Genomic DNA, 23033 nt, shown 5'->3' on the forward strand with positions numbered 1-23033 from the left:
ATGATTTCTTTTTTGTTACCTATGAATGGCTACATCTCATTTCACTCTGTATTCCTGAAGAAGATTTGTATTTTAAAGATGTATTTGTCCTTTTGTAAGATTGGCCTGTAGGTGATATTATTAGTATATGAAAGATTAGATTGTAGAATTAAGGAGAAGCAAGTGGCATCCCATAGGTCTTCCAGATGACACCTTAATTTTACACATGAGTAAACTCAGAACCAGAGATTAGGTGTTAGAGAGACTCAGCTCACTGATGACAGGATCTACAGCTGAATCCTGATCTCCAAATACCTGATCAGTGCTATTTGCAATGTAACAATCATATGAAAACGTTGGAAACCCTAGATAGTCAATTTAACTGATACATGTTGCTTTAAGTCATGCTTAAATTCCTATCACTCAGACCTTGTGAGTAAAATGCATGGTGATATATGCATATGATGTTAGGAGTTAATAAGATTCATGGATGTATAAATGGCTTTTATGGGGATCCTGAGAACAGTCTATCATACATAAACTGTACCAGCATTAGACATTTTTCTTTATGCTTGATTTTTTTTTTTCTTTTTGCTGGGGGTTGGGAATAGGGACAATAGTAGGGGAAGCAGTGAGCTGAAGATTTCTTTGATTTTGCACTAATAGTCAGGACTTCCTTTTTAAAAAAAAGATTTTTAAAATTTATTTATTTGAGAAAGAGAGAGAGAGAGCAGGAGCAGAGGGAGGGGCAGAAGGAGGAGCAGATTCCTTGCTGAGCAGGGAACCCCCCCACCCCAAGTGTGGGCCTCAATCCCAGGACTCCAGGATCATGACCTGAGCCAAAGGAGGATGCTTTAGTGACTGAGCCACTCAAGTGCCCAGGAATGAGAGTTTTATAGAAGGAACAATAAATTAAAAAACAAAAAGGTGTGCATTGAGAATAAACATCTTTATTGGAGGGAAATACGACTAAGATTTTTAAAACATCTATTGTCTTCTTCCTAAAATAATTTCCTTATTGTTGGCTTGACAAAATGAGGCTCTTACTTTTATTTATTTATTTATTTATTAGCTTTCATATTTTATTATTTTTCAAAATAACTTAGAGTGTATTGTTTGTTTGAGGGGTTACAGGTCTGTGATTCATCAGTCTTATATAATACACAGCGCTCGTTATAACACATACCCTTCCCAGTGTTCACCAACCAGTTATACCATCCCCCACCCCTCACCCCTCCAACAACCCTCAGTTTGTTTCCTAGGATTAAGAGTCTCTTATGGTTTGTCTCCCTCTCTGGTTTCATCTTGTTTCATTTTTTCCTCTCTTCCTATATGATACTCTGCCTTGTTTCTTAAATTCCACAAATCAGTGAGATCATATAATTGTCTTTCTCTGACAGACTTATTTTGCTTAGCATAATACCTTCTAATACCATCTATGTCACTGCAAATGTCAAGGTTTCATTCTTTTTGATGGCTGAATAATATTCCTGTGTGTGTGTGTGTGTGTGTGTGTGTGTGTGTGTGTGTACCACTTCTCCTTTATCCATTCATCTGTCAGTGGACATCTGGGCTCTTCCATAGTTTGGCTATTGTAGACGTTGCTGCTATAAACACTAGGGTACACGTGCCCCTTCAGATCACTACATTTGTATCTTTTGGGTAAATACCTAGTAGTGCAACTGCTAGGTCATAGGTTAGCTCTATTTTTAACTTTTTTCCAGAATGGCTGCACCAGCTTGCATTCCCACCAACAGTGTAGGAGGGCTTACCTTTTCTACACCCTTGTCAACATCTGTCATTTCCTGACTTGTTAATTTTAGTCATTTTGACTGGTGTGGTATCTCATTGTGTTTTTGATTTGTATTTCCCTGATGTCAAGTGATGCCGAGGACCTTTTCATGTGTCTCTTGGCCATTTGGAGGTCTTTGGAGAAATGTCCATTCATGTCTTCTATTTCTTGATTGGATTATTTGTTCTATAGGTGTTGAGTTGGATAAGTTCTTTATAAGAGACAGTTTCTTTTAGTAAAAAGATGGGAAAGAACTCTTCTGATAGGCCATAGGTTTATTAAATTCATTAGAGAATTATATTTAAAACAACAGCTTACTGCAGAAATTACCATATAATCCATCTCACATTTAAAGGTTAAATGAACTTCTGGAAAACAATTTAACAATATGTATTAAAATAACTTCAAAGCGGTCATATCTTTTGATCTTATGAAGTTTCTTCTAAGAGTCAAGTATAAGAATTTGGAGTGTGGGGAATTGAGTGGACAGAATGTTCATTGAACTATTAATTTTTGTAGTGAATATTCTAAAGAATTTAAGTTTCCAGTGAAGAACCTTCCAGAGAAGTTTAAATAAACTCACATAAATGTTTTTTGTAAAGAGTTTGTGGCCTTAGAAATTTCCTTTGTTATACAGTTAACAGAAAAAAAAATAGGGTAATAAAGTTGTATATAAATTGGGAATGTAGATGCTCAAAACAACAGAAAATGCTGCATAGGGATGGAATAAAAAGAAATACATGAAGTGTTTCTTTTTGGCTGGTAGAAATTTGGGAGTTTCCTCCCTCTTTTGTGTTTCACACATTATCCAAATATATTCTTTTTTTCCTTCCTTCCTTCCTTCCTTCCTTCCTTCCTTCCTTCCTTCCTTCCTAAGTAGTCCTCCATACCCAGCATGGAGCCCAACGTGGGGCTTGAACTCATGACCCTGAGATCAAGACCTGAGCTGAAACCAACAGACTGACGCTTAACTGATTGAGCTACCCAGGCATTCCCAAATATTTTCTATAAAATGTTTTGTATTTTATTGACTGATAATAATATGTAGTAAACATTTTTTTAAAAAGGAACAAAAGGCAAAATCTTTTGCTTTCAATTAGGATGCTGGAAGTTGTGACAGTAGGAACAGATTAAGTAAGATGCAAAGTCAGTAATTTGTAATAATTCATCAGTGAGCTGAGGATGCCAAGAAGTCTAAATGATCCCACTTCTAGAAGGGGGCAAGCCCTTCCTATAAGAGAAGAGACCCATGACTGCTATCTATCCCTGGGTCTATAGCAGAAGAGGAACAACCAGGTCATAGAAAGAGATGGAAAGAAAAGAGCCAGGCTCTTAAAACAACAATTTTTTTTTTTTTAAAGATTTATTTATCTTAGAGGGAGAGAGAGAGAAAACAAGTGAGCTTGGGCCAGGTGCAGAAGGAGAGAAAGAATCCTGAAACAGACTGCTGAGCCAGACTCGGTGAAGGACTTGGACCTGGACATAGGTCTTGACCCCAAGACCTGGGATCATGACTTCAGCTGAAACCAACAGTCTGCCACTTAACCAACTGCCACCTAAGTGCCCCTTAAATCAACTTTTAATAGATAAGCGTTGGTATATAGGCTTAGAATCTCAAGAAGTGAGCCCATTCACAGTGCGCTATCACCCACCAGCCAGTTTTTACCCATGGGAGTGGAGGCCATGTGCCGAAGGCTGGGGACAGCACAGGTAGGGTAAGAGAAATTCTGGGAGAGTTGCGAAGTACTCAGAGTGAAATGCAGCAGTTAGCCAAAGGCATGGGACAAAAGATACATGGAGCATCATTGCTACAGACTGCACGCCAGGGAAGGTCAGGAGAGCAAAGTAAAATCCCTAGCAACTCAAAAATCTGACGATGGTTCAAAGAGCATCAAAAGTTCTATGGCTTGGGGGGGCGCCTGGATGGCTCAGTGGGTTAAGCCGCTGCCTTCACCTCAGGTCATGATCTCAGGGTCCTGGGATCGAGTCCCGCATCAGCCCCTCTGCTCAGCAGGGAGCCTGCTTCTCTCTCTGTCTTTCTCTCTGCCTGCCTCTCCATCTACTTGTGATCTCTGTCTGTCAAATAAATAAAATCTTAAAAAAAAAAAAAAAAGTTCTATGGCTTGGAAAATGTCAGGTGAACTAAAATCCATAAAATGGCCACTAGAGGCTGCTAGCGCTAAGATCTCGAGGTTCGCTGAAGGAGTCTTGATTCTGGGCTCAAAACCTAAATAAACCAGGATAAAAGGATCACAAAAAACATAAAACAAAAACTACAACAAAGCTCAACTTAGTTAACAACAGAGTAATCCAGCTTCCCTACTCAAGAAGCGTGATGGAGGAAGAGGCCTGCCTTTTCAGGCAGTTGACATCAAATACTTCAGTATCTATCATTCTTTTACTTACAGGGCCCAGAGTGTGATACAAAATTACAAGGCAGGGCCCCAAAATCTGGAGTAAAAATAAGAGCAGAAAAAAACCAGATGATCCAGATATTAGAATTTGCAGATAAATACTTAATAATAACTATTTTAAATATTTTAGATGATTTGGTGAGAAGGTATGTAAAATAGATGGGAAAAATCAAAGAAATAGAAACTTCAAAAAAACCCAAAACAAAACCAAAATGGAAATTCTAAAAATTGAAATATTCAATCCAAAAATGAAGAATTCACTTGATTTGCTCAACAGCATACTGGATACAGCATGATAAAAGATTAATGCCTTTTAAGAAAAGTCAATAGAAATTTTCCTACCGAAGCATCAGGAGAAAAAAATAAATTAAAATTGGAAGCATCTGAAACTTGTGAGACAACATGTAATTGTCTAACAATGTGAAATTAGAGGTAACTAGAGAGAATTGGACAAAATAAATATTTGAGGAGACAATGGCCAAGAATTTTCTAAATGGGTGAAATAAATCAACCCATATATTTCAGAAATTTAGCAAATGCAAGGCAGGATAAAATAAAATCATACTGAGATACATCATGGTTAAACTTCTATAAATCACAGTAAAAAGAAAACTTAAAGGCAGAGTATAAGGGCACATTGGGAACGGTAATAAAAAAGATGCCTAAAGGAGGCTGGAATATAATGGGATGACATCCTTAAGGTGATAATATGCAAAAAGATAAAGGTAAAATAATGAGACTTTTCAGACAGAAAATATATGAGAGGATTCATCTTCATCATACCTTCAGTATAGGAAATACTCAAGAAAGTTCTCTAAGTCAAAGAGAAATATGCCAGACGAGAACAGAGATTGGTAGGAAGGAATGAAAAGGACCAGAATGGGTATATGTACATATATATATGGATAAAAGTGACAGACTACAACAGTAAACAAAACTATATTCTTATCCTTGTTTATTACTGTACTTATATCTTTCTTTATATCTTTATAATTCATTTAAAAGTCTACTGACCGCTTAAAGCAATCATAATAGTCTCACAAAGGTTTATAAATTACATAGGCAAAATTTATTTTATATGTGCTGCCAAAGCAAGCACTATGTAGACAAAATCTAAAAGGGCAAAGGCTAGGGAGCAAAACTGAGTATACATTTTTATATGTTTTAAGTCATTTGTGAAATAGTTCAATATTACTTAAATGGAGGCCCTGATAAGTTCAGGGTGCGTAATTGCTAAAAAATAACACAAGCGAAATATTAAGAAATACTTGATTGACACCACCTCCCAAATAGAAGGTAAGGAAGTAGGTACAGAGGAACAAAGATAGGGTATCTAGAATGCCAGTACCAATGTGTTATTTTTAAGCCTGACCATAGCAATGATTGTGCTCAGTGTAAATGAACTTACCAGTCACTTAAGATAGAATGGGTAATAAATGTATGACTTAGGTATATAATGTCTGTAAGAAATGTACTCTATAAAAATATAGATAAATGTGAAGATAACAGATGTGTCGAAATTAAAAGGGTGGATGAGTTAATGCAGTGCATGCCCTCAGCATCAAAAAGGTTGGTATTGCTAAGTGGACTTCAAGGCAGAGTATTACTGAGGTGGAAGGCCATGTCAGAATGGTTAAAGAATCCATTTACCAGCAAGAAGTAATGATCCTAAATATGCACGCTTTTAGGGACTTCATATTGCATAAAGCAAAAATTGTCAAGCAAAGAGACATGATCAGGTCCCACCATGTTGGAATTTATGAAAATACCATTCTCTCAGTAATTGGTAAAACAATTAGACAAAAACACCCATAGGATATCTTTCACACAATTTGATGAAAATGCCATTTATAGAATACAATCACCAAACACAACAAAATTCACATTCTTTGAAATTACACATCAAAATTTCTTTAAGATTGGACATACGCTGGACTATAAAGAAGTGTCAATAAATCTCAAGATTGGGGCACCTGGGTGGCTCGGTGGGTTAAAGCCTCTGCCTTCGGCTCAGGTCATGATCCCAGGGTCCTGGGATTAAGCCCCGCATCGGGCTCTCAGCTCCGCAGGGAGCCTGCTTCCTCCTCTTTCTCTGCCTGCCTGTCTGCCTACTTGTGATCTCTATCTGTCAAATAAATAAATAAAATCTTTAAAAAAAAATAAAAATACGTGGACAATTTACAAATTGTTGGAAAATATGTGTGTGACCCATGGCAAAAGTTTGAACTGAATACTTATGAAAGCTGAATATATCAAAAAAGTGGGAGAAACTACAAAAGCAGACTTTAGGAGATTTATAGCTTATTATTTGTTTAATTATATTATAGCTCAATTATATGCTTAATTATAGCTTAATTAGGAAAGAAGAAAGGTAAGCATTCAGTAATCAAAGTCTCCACATTAAGCTGTACAATGTAATACCTAGAACAACCACTAAAAGTGTTTGAAAAGGAACATCAGAATAGAATTCTGCAAAATGTTCAAGTAACCCACAGGGTGGCAGGAAAAATAAAACAGAGAAATGAAAAATAGAATAACAGAAAATAAAAATATAAGGTGATGGACTTAGCCTTAACATAGCAATATTATATTTAAAAATGATCTAATTATGCCAGTAAACAGAGATTGAAAGAATCTATTAAAAATTATGACCCAAATGTATGCTGTCTACAAAGTTTGAAACATTTTATATATACTGATATACCTAGGTTACATACATACAATGCAATAATATTCAGCATTATAAAGGAACAAACTTGACCTATACAACAGCTTGAATGGATCTTGAGGTCATTATTGTGAGTGAAAAAAGCCAATCTCAAAAGATTACATACTGGAGGATTCCATTTCTATAACATTTATCGAATGACAAAATTACAGAGGTAGAAAAACAGATTAATGGTTGCTAGGTGTCAGGGAAGCTGGGGAAGAGGGGTCTATGGGTGACTTTAAAGGACAGCACAAAGCAGGTCTTCAAGGCCTTCAAGTGTACAATGGTGAAGGGAGAATGTTTTGAGACTTGTGGGTTATATAAAGAAATCTGAACTTTACCCTAAAAGTGATGAGGAGCCATTGAAGGATTTTAAGCAGAAGAGTGACATGAAAGGTCACTGGTGAGGTGGAGTGTGAGTTGGTGGGAAGCATGATAGGAAGCCCATTTGGAAGAGGCTGTTAGAGTAACTCAGGACAGGAAGATGGTGGCCTGGCCAAGGGCAATGGCTTGAGGACTGGATAAAAATGGGACATCTTGAGGTATAGTAATTAAGGCAGTACAATTTTAAGACTTCATCTATTTTTGACATTCACCAATATTGTTGCATGAATCAATGGTCCATTCCTTTGTAATTTTTAAAAATAATTATAAGTTCACAAGAACTGGAAAAGATAGTAAAACAAGGTCCCATTTATCCTTCACCTGGTATTCTCCAATGGTTACATCCTAACATAATTATACTAAAATATCGGAGGCAGAAATCTGACATGGTGCCATTTGTGTGTTATAGTTCTGTCATTTTATCACATATGTAAACTTTTGTAACTGGTGTTACATTTGGGATACAGAACTATTGCACAGTATATTGACAGAAAGAGTATATACTAAGTATATGTTATCTAATTCTAAGAAGGCTAAGAATAGTCAAAAAGTACACAGAGTACATGAACGGTTGATGCCAATTTGTGTTGACAGAAATTGGAACAGTAGTTACCTGGAAGTGAATGGTGGATAGTTTTTTGGCTGCAGACGTGGCTTATCAAAGCCCATCAAAGTGCTCACTTAATATCTGTACATTTTATTTCATGTAAATTACAGCTCAGTAAAAAGCTTAAGGAAAACTAGAAATAATATTCCAAAAATGAAAGTTTTTTTTTATTAGTTTCCTCTTAGAATAGCCCTATAACACATGTTTTGTTTACTTAAGCTATCATTTTAGGTACATAATTCCAAATAACTAAAATGGACAGCACAAAAATTCACTAAGTAAATATTGCAACATTTGATTTGACCTCACTAAAGCAAGAAATGCCACATGTTATTATTATTACATCTTTAACTCTCATTTGAGCGGTGCCTAGTTGACTCATTTGGTTAAGCCTCTGCCTTCAACTCAAGGTTATGATCTCAGGGTCCTGGGGTGGAGCCCTGTGTTGGGGGCTCCCTACTCGGTGGGGAGCCTGCTACTTCCCGTGCCCTTCCCCTGCTCATGCCCTCTCTCTCTCATTCTCTCAAATAAATAAATAAAATATTAGAAAAACAAAAAACAAACAAACAAACAAACAAACAAAAAAATCTCTCACTTGAACATAAGAAATGAAAGAAAGGCTAGATTAATAATCTATGTTATATAAATGTGCTAACACACTGCCTGTCTAAACAGGAAGAAGCATGATTTTTAAGTTTATTCACATCTACTTGTTTAAAGTTATTTTTCTAATTAAATATGTTCCCCTTCAGCAAGAATTCTTTGAACGCCTCTATGTCATGTACACAATTGGATATTCTGTCTCCTTCGGTTCCTTGGCTGTGGCTATTGTCATCATTGGCTACTTCCGGTGAGTGATTCCCAATCCCTTTCTCCATGAAGGGACAGGTTCTGTGTCCTATGCATAGAAGATGTGAGGTCTCACAATTTTTGGCCCAGATACTTTTCCCAGCACAAGTTTTTGAATTCAGCCTAGTGTTATAATATTATTTGGCTTTGAAAATTTATTTTTCATGAGGAAATTCAGGGTTTTTATTGTTGGTGTTTAAAAGCTAAAAGAAAAATCTTTAAAAACATCAAAGCACTATGAAACCATTAAGCCTATAAGATCTGCACTACAGTCTGTTTTGTCTGCAAAGTGTTACTGGGTAGAGCAGAATGAGCTGCAAAAATTTTCATTCATATTGCAAAGACTTCATTTTTCCCAAATGCTTTTGGTGCCATTGGACAGAAATTCATTTTAAATAATCCACCAAATGATCTGATATTATACCTAAAGAAGTCATATTTATTGCTTCTGTTATGGTTTATTTTTTATCCACTGAAACTTTTGCCCAATTCAATTTGGTATAAATCAGGACAAAATTTTGAGCACCAATATGGAGATAAAGCAGTACATAACATGTATGGGAAATGTATACTCATGATGCTTGCACCTGGTTTGTGATACACATCACTAAGAAAACAATTAGTATATAGTGTGAGAAATGGTATGCTTCAGGTGGTGTATGGTAATTGGGAAGGCAGAGTAAGGGGATGAAGTGAAATTTCAAAAGATGCATGACTTTAAGTAAGATGTATCCCAACGAGAATACCAGGGGACAGAATTCCAAACCCAAGTTTAGATCAAAGCATGGAATATTTGAGAATTCAGAGTTTTGGTGCAGATGAGTGATGGGCAGTGAGACTGTGGGTTATATGAAGAAATCTGAACTTTACCCTAAGAGTGACGAAGAGCCACTGAAGGAGTTTAAGCAGAAGCATGACACGAAAGGTCACTTGTGAGGTGGAGTGTAAGTTGGTGGGAAGCATGATAGGAAGCCCATTTGGAAGAGGCTGTTAGAGTAACTCAGGAAAGGAAGATGGTGGCCTGACCAGGGGCAGTGGATTGAGGATTGGATAGAAATGGAAGGTCTTGGGCACCTGGGTGGCTCAGTGGGTTAAGCCGCTGCCTTCGGCTCAGGTCATGATCTCAGGGTCCTGGGATCGAGTCCCGCATCGGGTTCTCTGCTCTGCGGGGAGCCTGCTTCCTCCTCTCTCTCTCTCTCTACCTGCCTCTCTGCCTACGTGTGATCTCTCTGTGTCTAATGAATAAATAAAATCTTTAAAAAAAAAAAAAAAGAAATGGAAGGTCTTGAGCTATAGTAATTAAGGCAAGAACATTTTAAGACTTCAGGGTTAAACTATGCATGGGGAAAAAGAATGAGGCTAGATGACCAAAGAGGCTAAAACTGACTAGGTAAGAGAGGGAGACTTCCTAGAACATACTGACATGTATGTGAACTGATATTTCAATGATGAGAAGGAATTTAGTATATTCCAGATGATGGGAACAGAATGTGCAAAACTCAGAGGCAGAAAGGAGCAGGGTAGACTCTGGGAACATTGAAGAATCCCATGAGAATGCAACATTTGGAGCATAGGGTGGAGTGGCCATAGAGGGATGACTAGGAAGAAACTAGATTTTTCGGCACTGTGTTTTGCAGGTCTTTGTCAAAGGCTTTGAATTTTATCTTGTAAAGGTAGAGAATAGGGAGCTAATGAAGTTTTTAAAGTAGAAGGGAAACACAGATTTGTGGATTATGGTGGGGTTCCTCAAAACAGTTTCATGAAATTGGCTTGGCAGTATTATTTCATTTTACAGACCTAAGAACCTAAAGTTCAGTGTCCAAGGTCACAAGGTCATAGGTAGTACAGCTGGAAACAGAACCTCATCTTCTAATTCCTATCCAGAGTTCATTCCATTACACTAAATGTAGCTCTGGTTGTTCAGAATAATAGATGAATATTTATGAGAAAAAAATTTTTACATAAAATTTCAGGAGGAAACAAATCACTATGTAGTAATTCTTCAATTTACGTAGTAATTTATCACTCTATTTAACAAATTCTTTCTATATAATACTTTTATGTAATTACTAAACTGTACAGCATAATGTTACACAAAAATTTCAGATACTCTTCTGTTTCACACAACAAAATGCTTTTTTATTAGAATAGTAGAGAGTGTTGAGTCTTCTAAAAGTCAATACCCACTTGTATACTGTGATGGCACTATTCGTGGTCAATAATTTCCACAGATACCTGATAACCTATCTGGTCAAATCCTGCTCATTTGTGAACACACTCCCCAGAAGGAATTGACCAATGAGGAGGACTGTCTGGGTACAATGGACATGCATGCGTGTCCCTAACATACAAACAAGATATTTCTGAAATGTCTAAATTTAGCTCATTCTCAGTTGGCTTACCCCTACTATATTATGAAATGTAAAAATGTATTATTGGATTAAAATTTTTTTCTTACTTTCTTATACTTGTGCACTTTGTCCTTTCTGGAAGAGTAGTAATAGGGTGATCTTTGTACAGGAAAGTTGTATTGTCTTGCAGTCAAGCAATGGTAGAGCTGGGCTAGATTCTGCAACCTTTTCTTAGTGTATTTCCCCATTAAACTGAAGAAAAGATCTCTTCTGGAGTTAAATTTTTGTACAGGAAATTAGTAATGCTATATCTTCTTCTGTGTATGTTATGACTTAACTTGTGTCTAAGATTCTTTTATAAACGCAAAACTTTTTGTTAAAACTTTTGTGTTAAAGTAAGCTTGTTTACTCTTTAACATTACTAGGACATAAAGTTGTGTAATGTTATCAAAATATTTTAGTTTTTCTTGTAGCGTATGTGTTGAAAATGTGAAACCTCCATTTTAAAAAAAAGATTTTATTTATTTATTTGAGAGAGAGTGAGGGAGAGAGAGAGATTGAGAGTGCATAAGCAGGGGGAGAGGGCAGACTCCCCACTGGGCAGGGAGTCCAATGTGGGACTCCATCTAGGACCCTGGGATCATGACCTGAGCAGTAGGTAGACACTTAACTGACTGACTTACCCAGGCATCCCTGAAAGCTCCGTTTTTAATAATGTTTATCCCTTTTCAAAATGATTCTCCATTAGTCATTTATTACTGTAATATATGTTTTAGTATAATGCTTTAGTATAATATAGCATAATAGTTAACTCTGCAAAATCAAGATAAACATCGTAGTAGATCAGGTTAAATTTGAAATTATTTCTCAAAAAGTTACATTTTAGTTCTTGATCCCAGTTGTTTCAACTGGAAGTAGATAGTAATGGGTTTCTGTCTTTGTTCAGGCTTACCATATTTTCTTCTTTTTTGGAGGAGAGTATGGACTTTTGTATTTTGTATTGAGTATGGACTTGTATGTATTTTCTTTCCCTATGTCTAATTTTACCCAAATCTAAGTACTGAATATTTTCTTTCCATAGACGATTACATTGCACAAGGAACTATATCCACATGCACTTGTTTGTGTCTTTCATGCTGAGAGCTGTAAGCATCTTTGTCAAGGATAAAGTGGTCCATGCTCACATAGGAGTCAAGGAGCTGCAGTCCCTGTTGATGCAGGATGACCTACAAAGTTCCATAGAAATGCCTTCTGTGGACAAGTCACAATATGTAAGTGTTTTCACCACTTTCTCTCATGACTGATTCCTGTAACATTATAGACAAGTGAAATTTTACAGTCCACTAAATATTAACTTGTTTTGGCTTACGCAATCTCTGAATTAACCAAGCTAGATGACTAATTTATATAATGATATTTACTACCTCAATTCTGTCCTTAAGCTTTACACTTAATTACTCATCATCCTAGACTATTAAAAGTCTTGAGCTCTTTCTGTAAGAACATTCTGGAATGGAAACTTCAAAAATCACATGACCGGAGTGCATTTGATGTATGGCTCATAACTAGCTGTCATGGCTTGCCTTGTTCAGAAGTAAAAAGCCCACTTGCAAAACCAGAAATGTGTTGTTTAAAAGCCCATGACATTTACTTTATTATAGATTCATGCTTGTTCCAATATAAGATTCCAGGGTACTTGATTCTGCTCTGAAATGTCCTGGTATAACTTAGTAAATAGAATCACTGAATAATTCAGTTAATTAAATCACTGATGCACATGTCTGGGAATTAAGTGTAATAGATTATATGTTTTGATGGTTTGAATTAATACCCTTTCTGTGGCTTTGGCTTTTGCCCTGTAACTTTGTAGTCCCTGCTGATTCTGATTCTGGGCTGGTTTTTATGACTTGTTTTATCCAGTAGAATAGAAGTGGGAGTGATAGTGTGGCAGTGAGGGGTAGAGCTCTGGGAGTGAGCTCTCAAGATTAGCAGAGGCTGGCCTAGATCAACAGAGTCACCTAGCCAATGCATGGGTTCATAAGATGTAGTAAATGCTTATTATTTTAGCCATTGACTTTTGGGGCAGAAAAAAATGAGAATAAAATAGATATGGTAGAATAATGGTTAGTATTTCTTCTTTATGCTTTTCTGTACTTTCCTAATTTTCTCTGGCGATCAAGTATTATTTTCATAAACAGGAAAAAATCAAGGAAAAGTGATTTTTTGGTAACTTCTAAAGGAAAACATTTTAAAAATAGAATCGAGTTGATAGTTTTAGAGATGCTGTCTTAAAATAACTTTGTTCTGGTCTCATTCAACAGTCTTGGCTTGCCTACATACAGGAAACAGATCATAAAAAAGAAATACAGAACTACTTTTTCATGGTCTGATGTTTCATGTAGTATAATTGAGTTCTAATATGATGCAATTCTGGTTTACTTGTAACAGATTGGGTGCAAGATTGCTGTTGTTATGTTCATTTACTTCTTGGCTACAAATTACTATTGGATTTTGGTGGAAGGTCTCTACCTGCATAGTCTAATCTTTGTGGCATTCTTTTCGGACACCAAATACCTGTGGGGCTTCATCTTGATAGGCTGGGGTAAGGTATTTATATCCCTTTTCTCTTTAAACTGTATTATGGATTTATCTTAAAACTACTGATGTGAGACTCTCTCTGCCTGCCTCTCTGCCTACTTGTAATCTCTCTCTGTCAAATAAATAAATAAAATCTTAAAAAAAAAAAACAAAAAAACCCCCAAAAAACAAAAAAACTACTGATGTGAGAGACAAAAACAAAAGAAAAAATTAAATGTCCTTACTACGTACAGCCCATTGACAAGCACTGGAAAGAAGAGTGACATTCCTCTAGGATCTCAGGTGCCTCAATGTTGACACTTTGCTAAGGGCAAAAGGCAATCTTAGCTTAACATTATGCTGACCTCCAAGATCCAGTAAGTCTTTTTTAACATATAAAAATTCCTTTGGAAACTTCCTTTATCTCTACCCATCAGGTACATGTTAGCAATCATCCTCCTAGCATATGGCCCACTGACACACATCTGAAGTGTCACAGAACTGAGCTTTTACTATACGGTAAAAAGCGACCTTTTCTTAACAATAGCTAGCTCCCACAGGGTCCTGGAAACCTTGTTTCCAAAATTCCTTAGGGACTTATGATAGCATTAACCCCCTCCCAACTTGAAAGTATACAGTCACATGCCCATCACAACCCAAGTGCCACTCTTTCTGCCCACGGTCCTGTCCCCTTTCTTTAATAAAACAACCTTTTGTACCAAACACAACTCAAGAATTCTTTCTTGACTTTGTTCTGAATACTCAGCATTTTCCTGTATCATGTATCCTTAACATACTTTCAGCCATTTTCCTGAAATCTCTCCATCTTACCTTTATATCTTCTTTCTCTTCCACTGTTCATTGGGGAAGATTATTAAGATCAAGTCTCAAATCCTCCCAATAGTAACAAACTTACCATCTTGAACTTATGGTTAGTGTTCTTAGGTCAGATTCTTGAGAGAATTCTTTGGTGGAAATATAAAAGAACACATTGTTCACCATATACATTTAGAACTGCTATGCTCATTTCTTATGTCAATGTCCTGATTTGGCAATAATTTCATCTTAAATGTTTTGATATTTAAATTTCTAAGCTATAGTAATGAATGTTGATTTGCATTTTTAGATTATATGATGAGAATTCCATAAAGGAATTTATAAGATCATCTTGACTGCATTTAAAGATACAAATTACCAACTAATTATGCAGACTTATCATGTCTTTTGGAAGGAAACAATGCAAATTACTTTCTGCAAAAGTACTTTAAAAAAAAGAGGATATTTATCTCACATTCCAAAAATGCCTTCTCAGCACTACACTGGACTAGGCACTAACTCAACAGGACATGGGGAAAAAGATGTTGCTTGTTCAAATTTAAGAGAAATTGAAACTCATATGTAGTTACAATTAAGAAGCCTCATGATGGACAATTGCAGATCTCTATTGTTATTTTAATACCCACATTATAAGGTGCTCAGCATAGTAAAAAAATTAACTGAGCAGCTCAAGATTAAATTTGAAGGACTTTTTTTTTTTTCTCCTCCAAAGTAAGATTTCCTTGCTTGTTTGGCTTTAATATTTTTTTTTAACATTTGAAAATGTGAAGTAGGGAATATTGAATTTCCTGCTAGTTAATGAATAACTAGCAAGTCTATTAAGAAAACAAAGGGTCTATTTCCTATGACATTTCATTTATTATGAAATGATTATTGTGAATAAAACTTTATTTCTGAAGGCAGGTTGTCTTTTTTAAAGCTTTCCCTTTGACTAGCAGTTGCTAAAAAAAAATAAAAATGAAAAGGATATTTTACTTTTTAGGTACTTTGGAGATTTCTTCACCACTGGTCATACATAATAAATTCCTTTTTTTCCTCTATGTCCTTACTGATTTGATAGCCAACTCCCCCGGAACTCTTACTTGGTCTCTATTGATGTGATTTGAAGTGAGGTTCCTGAGTGAATGGTCAAGAAAGAATTCTTGAGACATTATTAGGTGCAAAAGGATGCTTTTATGAAAACTCCGGAACAGGACCAATGGACAGAAAGAACTGTTTTGTGATTGTGAAGTGCAATTGATTCTATACTTTGGAGGTGGGGGAAGTAAAGACAAAGGAAGTTTCCAAAAGGATTTTCATATGCTAAATAAGACTTATAGGATGGGGGTGGGAGGTGCCTGGGTGACTCAGTGGGTTAAGCCTTTGCCTTTGGCTCAGGTCATGATCCTAGGGTCCTGGGATCAAGCCCCGCATCAGGACTCTCTGATTAGTAGGGAGCCTGCTTCTGCCTCTCTCTCTGCCTGCCTCTCTGCCTACTTGTGCTCTCTGTGTGTCAAATAAATAAACAAAATCTTAAAAAAAAAAAAAAAAGACTTATAGGATGGGGGGTGCTAAGCTATTGTCAAGCTAAGGTTGTTTTTTTCCCTCTAGCAAGGCATTAACATTAAAACAGTTGGGAGTTCCTGGTGGAATGTCATATTCTGCCTGCCTCAAGTTTTTGTCAATGAGCTCCAGGTTATAAAGAAGTTTAATTTTATCTGCATTTCCTTTTGCCTTTGTTCTTCATATCCTCTATTACCCAGTCTGTTCCTCTTTAAAGTCAGGAGTTTGTCTCACTTAAACTGCAAAGTTATTTTTCAGACCTTTCTATGAAAAAAACAGAATTAAAAAAAAGCCCAGTGGGTTCGATACAAATATGAATTTCTTCCCTTCCTATACAAATTTATTGATTTGCTCACAAGAACTTTAGCATTGGAATGATGACTACAGTAGATAAGCATCGTTACTTGAAGTGGTCTTTTCATCACATAGTTTAGGAAGAAACATGAAAGCACGTAGGCCTCCCATGGAAGCTTGCTTTGAAAAACATTTTACATGTGCTGTATCACACACACAATTAAACACAATCTAAGACACTAATAACCAATCTTTAGAGAATTACAGTTCCACATTTGATCTACCTTCTGAATCTCTGTTTGCAACTCCATTAAAAAAAATGTTCTAGGCTAGGGTGCATATAACTATAGTAATATTCTTTAAAGAGTATCTCCCCACTGCTGGGGTGCTCAGTCTGTTAAGAGTCCAACTCTTGGTTTCTGCTTAGGTCATGATCTCAGGGGCCTGAGGTTGAGCCCCCGGTGAGTCTTTCCTTGAGCCCCATACAGGCTCCATACTCATTTTGGAGTCTGCTTGAGGTTCTCTGACTCTGCCCCTTCCTATACTCAAAAGAGTACATGCACATGTGCTCTCTCTCTCTCTCAAATAAATAAGTAAAATCTTAAAAAATGTCTCCATTACTTAAATGCAGCTAATATTTAATGAATTCAATACCTAAGTCTATTTGATTAATAGACTGTTTTCCCCTTAGCACTGACATTCTGTTTAGAATATCACCTGATTTAGAAATCAAAAGATTTCTGATCATTTTTCTAGATTCCATTAAGAAAAATGGAATCAAAAACATTATAGCGGCTTTGCATGATTCTTTGCTAGAGTGATTTATAGTGAATCCAATTTCACACTTTCTTCCAATGATGTGATTTATTGGCTTCACTAGAGAAGAGACCTTGCTTGGATTCCTTTGTTACTCATTGGACCCAATCATGATAACGTTAAACTCTCTTCAGCTAAATAAATAGAGCTTTATTATTCCCATTATAGTGATGTGAAGCTATAATATTTACATTGATTTTGCTGATTCTTAAGAATAAATTGGATGGAAGGAAATTACAATCTAAAGAGGAGAAGATGGCATATCTGAGCATTAGTAAATTGAAGGCAAATGTTTAAAATAACTTTTTTATGCATCTTCATCACAAAACAAATGTATGGAGGAGTAAAGACCAATTCCAATGATGACTCAGTTTTTCTTTCAATCAACCATGTTAATTTTCCCTCTTCTTGCCTCACTTCTCATAAATAAGGCACTTGATTGCTTGGTTCCAAGCATGCATTATTTTTTCTATATATTTAATTTAATATTTGAAAGGTATCAGTCTTATTTCTTTATCCTTAATGTGGTAATTTGCCTCTATATTAACAACCATTCTTAATTTTCAGCTCTCAGATAAGATGCCAGAATGTATGTATTATCATATAAGATCACCTACCCTGATTATACTGTGTAGTCATGTCTCTGTTGCCAAGTTTTCCTATAGAATATTTTCATATGCTGTAGTCTCTGAAGATAATCAGGAGATGCTACATGTCCAGTTTCATTATCTCTGTATCAGGTGATCTCAATTCAGCAAATATTTTTTGATTATCCAGTTGGCAGTAATGTAATTGAAACACAGAGATATGTGTTGAAGTCTCTGCACACAATAAGCATGCAGTCTGACCCAGTAGGTTATTTTGTTTTGTGTTTGCCTATTCTGATCATCCATATTATATTCAAAATATTTGATTTATAAGATCTGTTCTTCAAAAAATTATTTAGGATAGTCAATATAATACCCTTACACAATTAAAAATCTTCCATTGGCTTCAAGCAAATTTAAAAACCTAGGAAAGCTATTTCTCTCTTCCCTTATGATTTTTAATGCCATTACTAGTTTTACTGAAGGTAGAGTCAATAACCAATTAGAGTCAATTACAGTCAATAAAATTCGAGTCAATAAAATTCGAGTCAATAACAATTAGAGTCAATAAAAGATCGATATTTTAGCCCTACTTTTATGAAAGATACAGAATTTGAATCTCTCTGCTTATCATTTTCCCCCAAACTTTTTAGATGTGTTTTGGGGTTTTATTCCTAACCATTTAAGATTATATAAATTATTACCTCTTTAAAATAAAACAAATTATAGTCACATTTAGATTTGTATTTGTAGCAGTTATGTAGATTTATCTCACTGAGTTCGCCTGGTTTCAAGATTTCACTTCATCTCCATCAATTTGGTCTTTTATAGTTTCTGCCCACTGGCCATATTTAATTCAGTAAACATTTTCTTTTTTATTATAGCTCTTCTGTTTTAGACTGGTCCTTTCCCACACTGCCTTACTCTATTCTTCTAGAGCATTTATTTTGGATTATAAATTAGGTACATATTTAAATTTTTCTTTTGTTTCCTGTAGCAATTCCATCTCAGGAGGAGGTAGCTCTTCTAAAGTTTCATAAATAGACCCTCTTCTTTGTAGCAATGAAAGACTTTCAAAGACTTTGCAATTTTCCTGAAAGAGAGATATACTCCTTCAGTATTAGCTTAGAGAGTTGAGAACAATACTGCCAAAATCATATAGAGTTACTTCTGGGTTCCTTAAAGGATGAAACATAGGTGATGGGTATTGACTCCAGCATTCTATGATGAGTAGTGAGGGAACTGGAAGCATAACCTAGAGTTTCGTGTCTGAGCAGTCAATACAGATGGATTCCTAGGGGAATCAAGGTTTCTGGTTGGTAAGATACTGTATGTGTTTAGCAAAGCTAGGCATCCTATGTTATGATGGGTGTCTACTTTTTAGGTCTAACTCTACACTTTATGATCAGTTTGTGATTTTACAATACTACAGTAGGACCACAGGAAGAGGGTAAGGCTAAGGTATGGTTCTATGAAGCTTCTGAAATATCCAAAACAAGACGAAACTACATAAACCAAGGTGAGAAGATCCCATTTATAATTTTTGACTTCAGAGCATTTCTGTTTTATGCAGTTGGCTGCTGCTAAGTTTTTATGTGAAGGAAGGGTTTAATTGCTAACACATTTTAGCTACTATTAGTTAGTCCAAAATTTCATTTTAAAGAAGAGTAGTAATGGAACCACACTAGAACCCACATCTGTTTATTTTTAGTCTAAAGATTACATCCCTCTCAGAGTCACTTATTTATACTGACATTTTATGAAGATAACTGAGTTCTCAAGGTAAATGCATTTATTGAGTAACATTCAAATTTATATTAAATTTACTCAAATTAATATTTAAATTTAAAATAACATCTAAACTTCAAAAATTTCCCCTTATATTTATGTGTTCTCAATTATTTAATAATATGATACTAATATTGGTGATCAAAAATCCTTAAGGGATACCTGGGTGGCTCAGTCAATAAGTGTCTGCCTTTGGTTCAGGTCATGATCCCAGGGTCCTGGGATTGAGCCCCACATGGGGCTGCCTGCTCAGTGGGAAGCCTGCTTCTACCTCTTCCACTCCCCCTGCTTGTATTTCCTCTTTTGCTGTGTCTCTCTGTCAAATGAATAAATAAAATCTTAAAAAAAAAATCTTTAAATCCCAGAGTGGTTTCAGTTCTTTTTCATCCATGGTTGCCTCTGTGCTAGTTTTGTGAGTGGAAGTCTTCCAAGATGATGAGAAAAGTAATTTCATTAAGACATGGTATCTGATATAAGGTATTTGTTATGATTATCATCTAAAACAGAATTCCAACTCAAGGACCATTGATCAATGTGTATAGAACATCAAGCAGGAAATTGCTTGATTGGGAGATTGTAAAGGAAGCAAAAGATAAAGACCTATAAATGAGAAAATGTGAAAATTCTGATCAAGACTAAAGATAGTGGAAGCAGCAGAAGAGTAAAGGGAGATGCATCAGGACTTTTTGAACCACTATATCGGAAGGAACTCTACTGCATTATACAACATCATTCTTGCTTTTTCTTCATAATGCTGATTGATAACCAAAGTTATGTTATTAGTTTTGCATCTCCTTCCAGCATATGCTTCAGAAAAATAGGGATATTGCTGGTTTATTGTTTTATCTTCTGAAAGTAGAGCAATCCTTGACACATACATAGGCACTTAATAAATGGTTATGGGATAGATGGACGGATGGACGGATAGGTAGGTGGGTAGATACAGAGATGGATAGAAAGATAGATAAAATATGTGAACTGAACTTAAGGAATAACTAGAATTGGGTATATCTATTTTTAAAAATATTTTATTTATTTACTTGTCATAGAGAGAAAGAGAGAGAGAGAATGAGCACAATCAGGGAGCAGCAGCCAGGGGAGAAACAGGCTCCCCACTGAGCAATGAATCCTGATGTGAGACTCAATTCTAGGACTCTAGGACCATGACCTGAGCTGAAGGCAGACACTTAACCAACTGGACATACCCCGGCATCCCTAGGTAGATCTATTTTGACAAAAACAATTTCCAATTCTCATGGAATTTGAACATTTTTAAAATGGTGTTTGAAACTCAGATGTTCTAGCAAACAAATAAAATTTGAACATGGAATCATAAAATCTAATAGCCACACAGGCAGGCTGAGGTTAAATTCAATTAGATGATCACTGAGGAGGCCCCAAAATTTTCTATTGCAGGGTATCATCTTATTTTCACTTTTAATAGCATTTTCCTACATCTGAATCTATTCTTTTTTACTTTTTGCTAAAAAAAGATTATTTGAAAAATTGAAAGTGTGTTTTTAAAAGGAAAATTTAATATGGTGTTTAATAAAAAATGTTCTAAGTTAGATTAAAAATTTTCTCTCTCTTTTAAGGTGCTTCTTAACTTTTGCAATGTTTCCATGATGCTCTCTCTTTCCTTTCTTTTAACCACTTTCATAAATTCCACAGAATGAGAAGTTGCCCATTAAATCCTTTGGTCCTATTTTGTTGTGTTCCACAGAAGCTATGATTTTTTGATTTTTCTGTGTGTGTGCTGTCAGAGTCTTATCAACGATAACATGAACTGAACAGTCAGCCTTTACCATAGGTGGCCTTTTCAGGCTTGTGGAAAGTCAGTGTAATAGATCTGATGTTACAAGCTCACAAGGTATTTAACATTTATGAGGAATATATATCTCACACTGAAATCACCAGACTCATATAGCAGGCACCCCTTAGTCTAAATGCATGCAAATGTTTGTCTTCAGCCAATATGAACCCCTCAAAAAGAAGAGGTTAAACTGATCAAAACTTCTCAATTTTGTAACTTCTCAATGGCTTGCACTTTTAGAATGGCTAAGTTCTAATTTTTTAAAATGACAGCCTCCCTGCTGCTTCTCATGAAGTCTGTCATGTTTCTTCACTCCTCCTTGAAAGCCTGTAGCTGTCAGGGTGGCAAGAGTCAAGTCCAGTGCTCCAACTGCTGCCTGCTTCTGGCCCCAGTAACTTCTGTCCCCTCCCGGTATAGCTTGAGGGATATATCCCTCAAGAGAAAATTGGGTCAACCTTCAATCTTTAGACTTTTAGGAACAAATGACAGCAATGTACCTGCTCATTTTTTTGAATGGGCAAGATGATAATTAAGTGGAGTTTCTTGCTGATATATCAACATTTTTCATATCTGTTTTTCTCTCTCAACTTTCTAAATTTTTAGTTAATTATTTTTAAAGATTTTATTTACTTATTTGACAGAGAGAGAGATCACAAGTAGGCAGAGAGACAGGCAGAGAGAGAGGGGGAAGCAGGCTCCCTGCTGAGCAGATAGCCTGATGTGGGGCTTGAACCCAGGACCCTGAGTACATGATCTGAGCAGAAGGCAGAGGCTTAACCCATTGAGCCACCCAGGTGCCCCTCTCTTTCAACTTGTAATAGTATATTCTTATATGTGTTGAGTATGAGATTAAAAAATTTCCTTCATCTTAAATATGGTCTCTGAATCCTTTTTTGATTGCAGGGTTCCCAGCAGCATTTGCTGTGGCCTGGGCTGTGGCACGAGCAACTCTGGCTGACGCAAGGTGAGTGAAAAACGAGAGGTAAAGAGAGCACCTCCGATTTTCTCAAGACTCCGTTTTCCTGCCTGGAACTGACACTTGCTGCTGTTGTTGATCACACGTCCTCCCAGGGATGTCACGTAGGAAATACCTTGATGTGATTGTAGCCTTTGATACATTACCAGTAAGCTATCCAATCCCAGAGGTCATGGGACAGAAGGACTCACAGACCAGCTTAGGATGCTTGACCTCTTCGGTTTATCATAGCATTTAAAAATATATTGTGAGAAGCAAGGGGAAGGGAAGGGTTAAGTTATCACAGGATATGATGTAAGCATGTGGAAGGACCACACCACCTGGGTCCCAGGATGGGCAATTTTCAGATCTGTGCCACATCAGCCTTCCCCACTTCATGGTGTGGGTATGAAGCCCAGAGATGAGATTGCAGCAAGGAGACCCACAGACAGAAGGTGCCTTGGGCCAAGGACACACATTTGCTTTTTCATATTTTGGGAAGCAACTATGCCTGGTTGTAGCTGTAGCTTGCTAGTTAGCCTGCTAAACAGCTTTGGGTTTTATTTGTGTTTCTTGGGCAAAGGGTATGTGGGATGGGTTTCACCAATCAGTGGCTGAATTAAGATGTTAAGAATATTGAGCACTTCCTGTGTATCAGGGAATATTTTGTGCCTCATATATTTGGTGTATCATGAGTGTTTATTTATTTATTAAGATTTTATTTATTTATTTTAGAAA

At 36.3% G+C, this 23033-nt stretch overlaps 1 protein-coding gene across 1 annotated transcript in view; it reads left to right on the forward strand.

Moving 5' to 3' along the window:
- Nucleotides 1-23033, forward strand: part of PTH2R (parathyroid hormone 2 receptor) — an 89793-nt gene that overhangs the window by 36186 nt on the left and 30574 nt on the right. Inside the window, exons 5-8 of the mRNA XM_032355609.1 lie at nt 8639-8736; nt 12168-12357; nt 13535-13688; nt 22244-22304. Coding sequence (XP_032211500.1) covers nt 8639-8736; nt 12168-12357; nt 13535-13688; nt 22244-22304 — 503 coding nt within the window. The remainder of the gene's footprint in view (nt 1-8638; nt 8737-12167; nt 12358-13534; nt 13689-22243; nt 22305-23033) is intronic.

Source organism: Mustela erminea, chromosome 8 (assembly GCF_009829155.1).
Source record: "Mustela erminea isolate mMusErm1 chromosome 8, mMusErm1.Pri, whole genome shotgun sequence".
Taxonomy (NCBI): domain Eukaryota; kingdom Metazoa; phylum Chordata; class Mammalia; order Carnivora; family Mustelidae; genus Mustela; species Mustela erminea.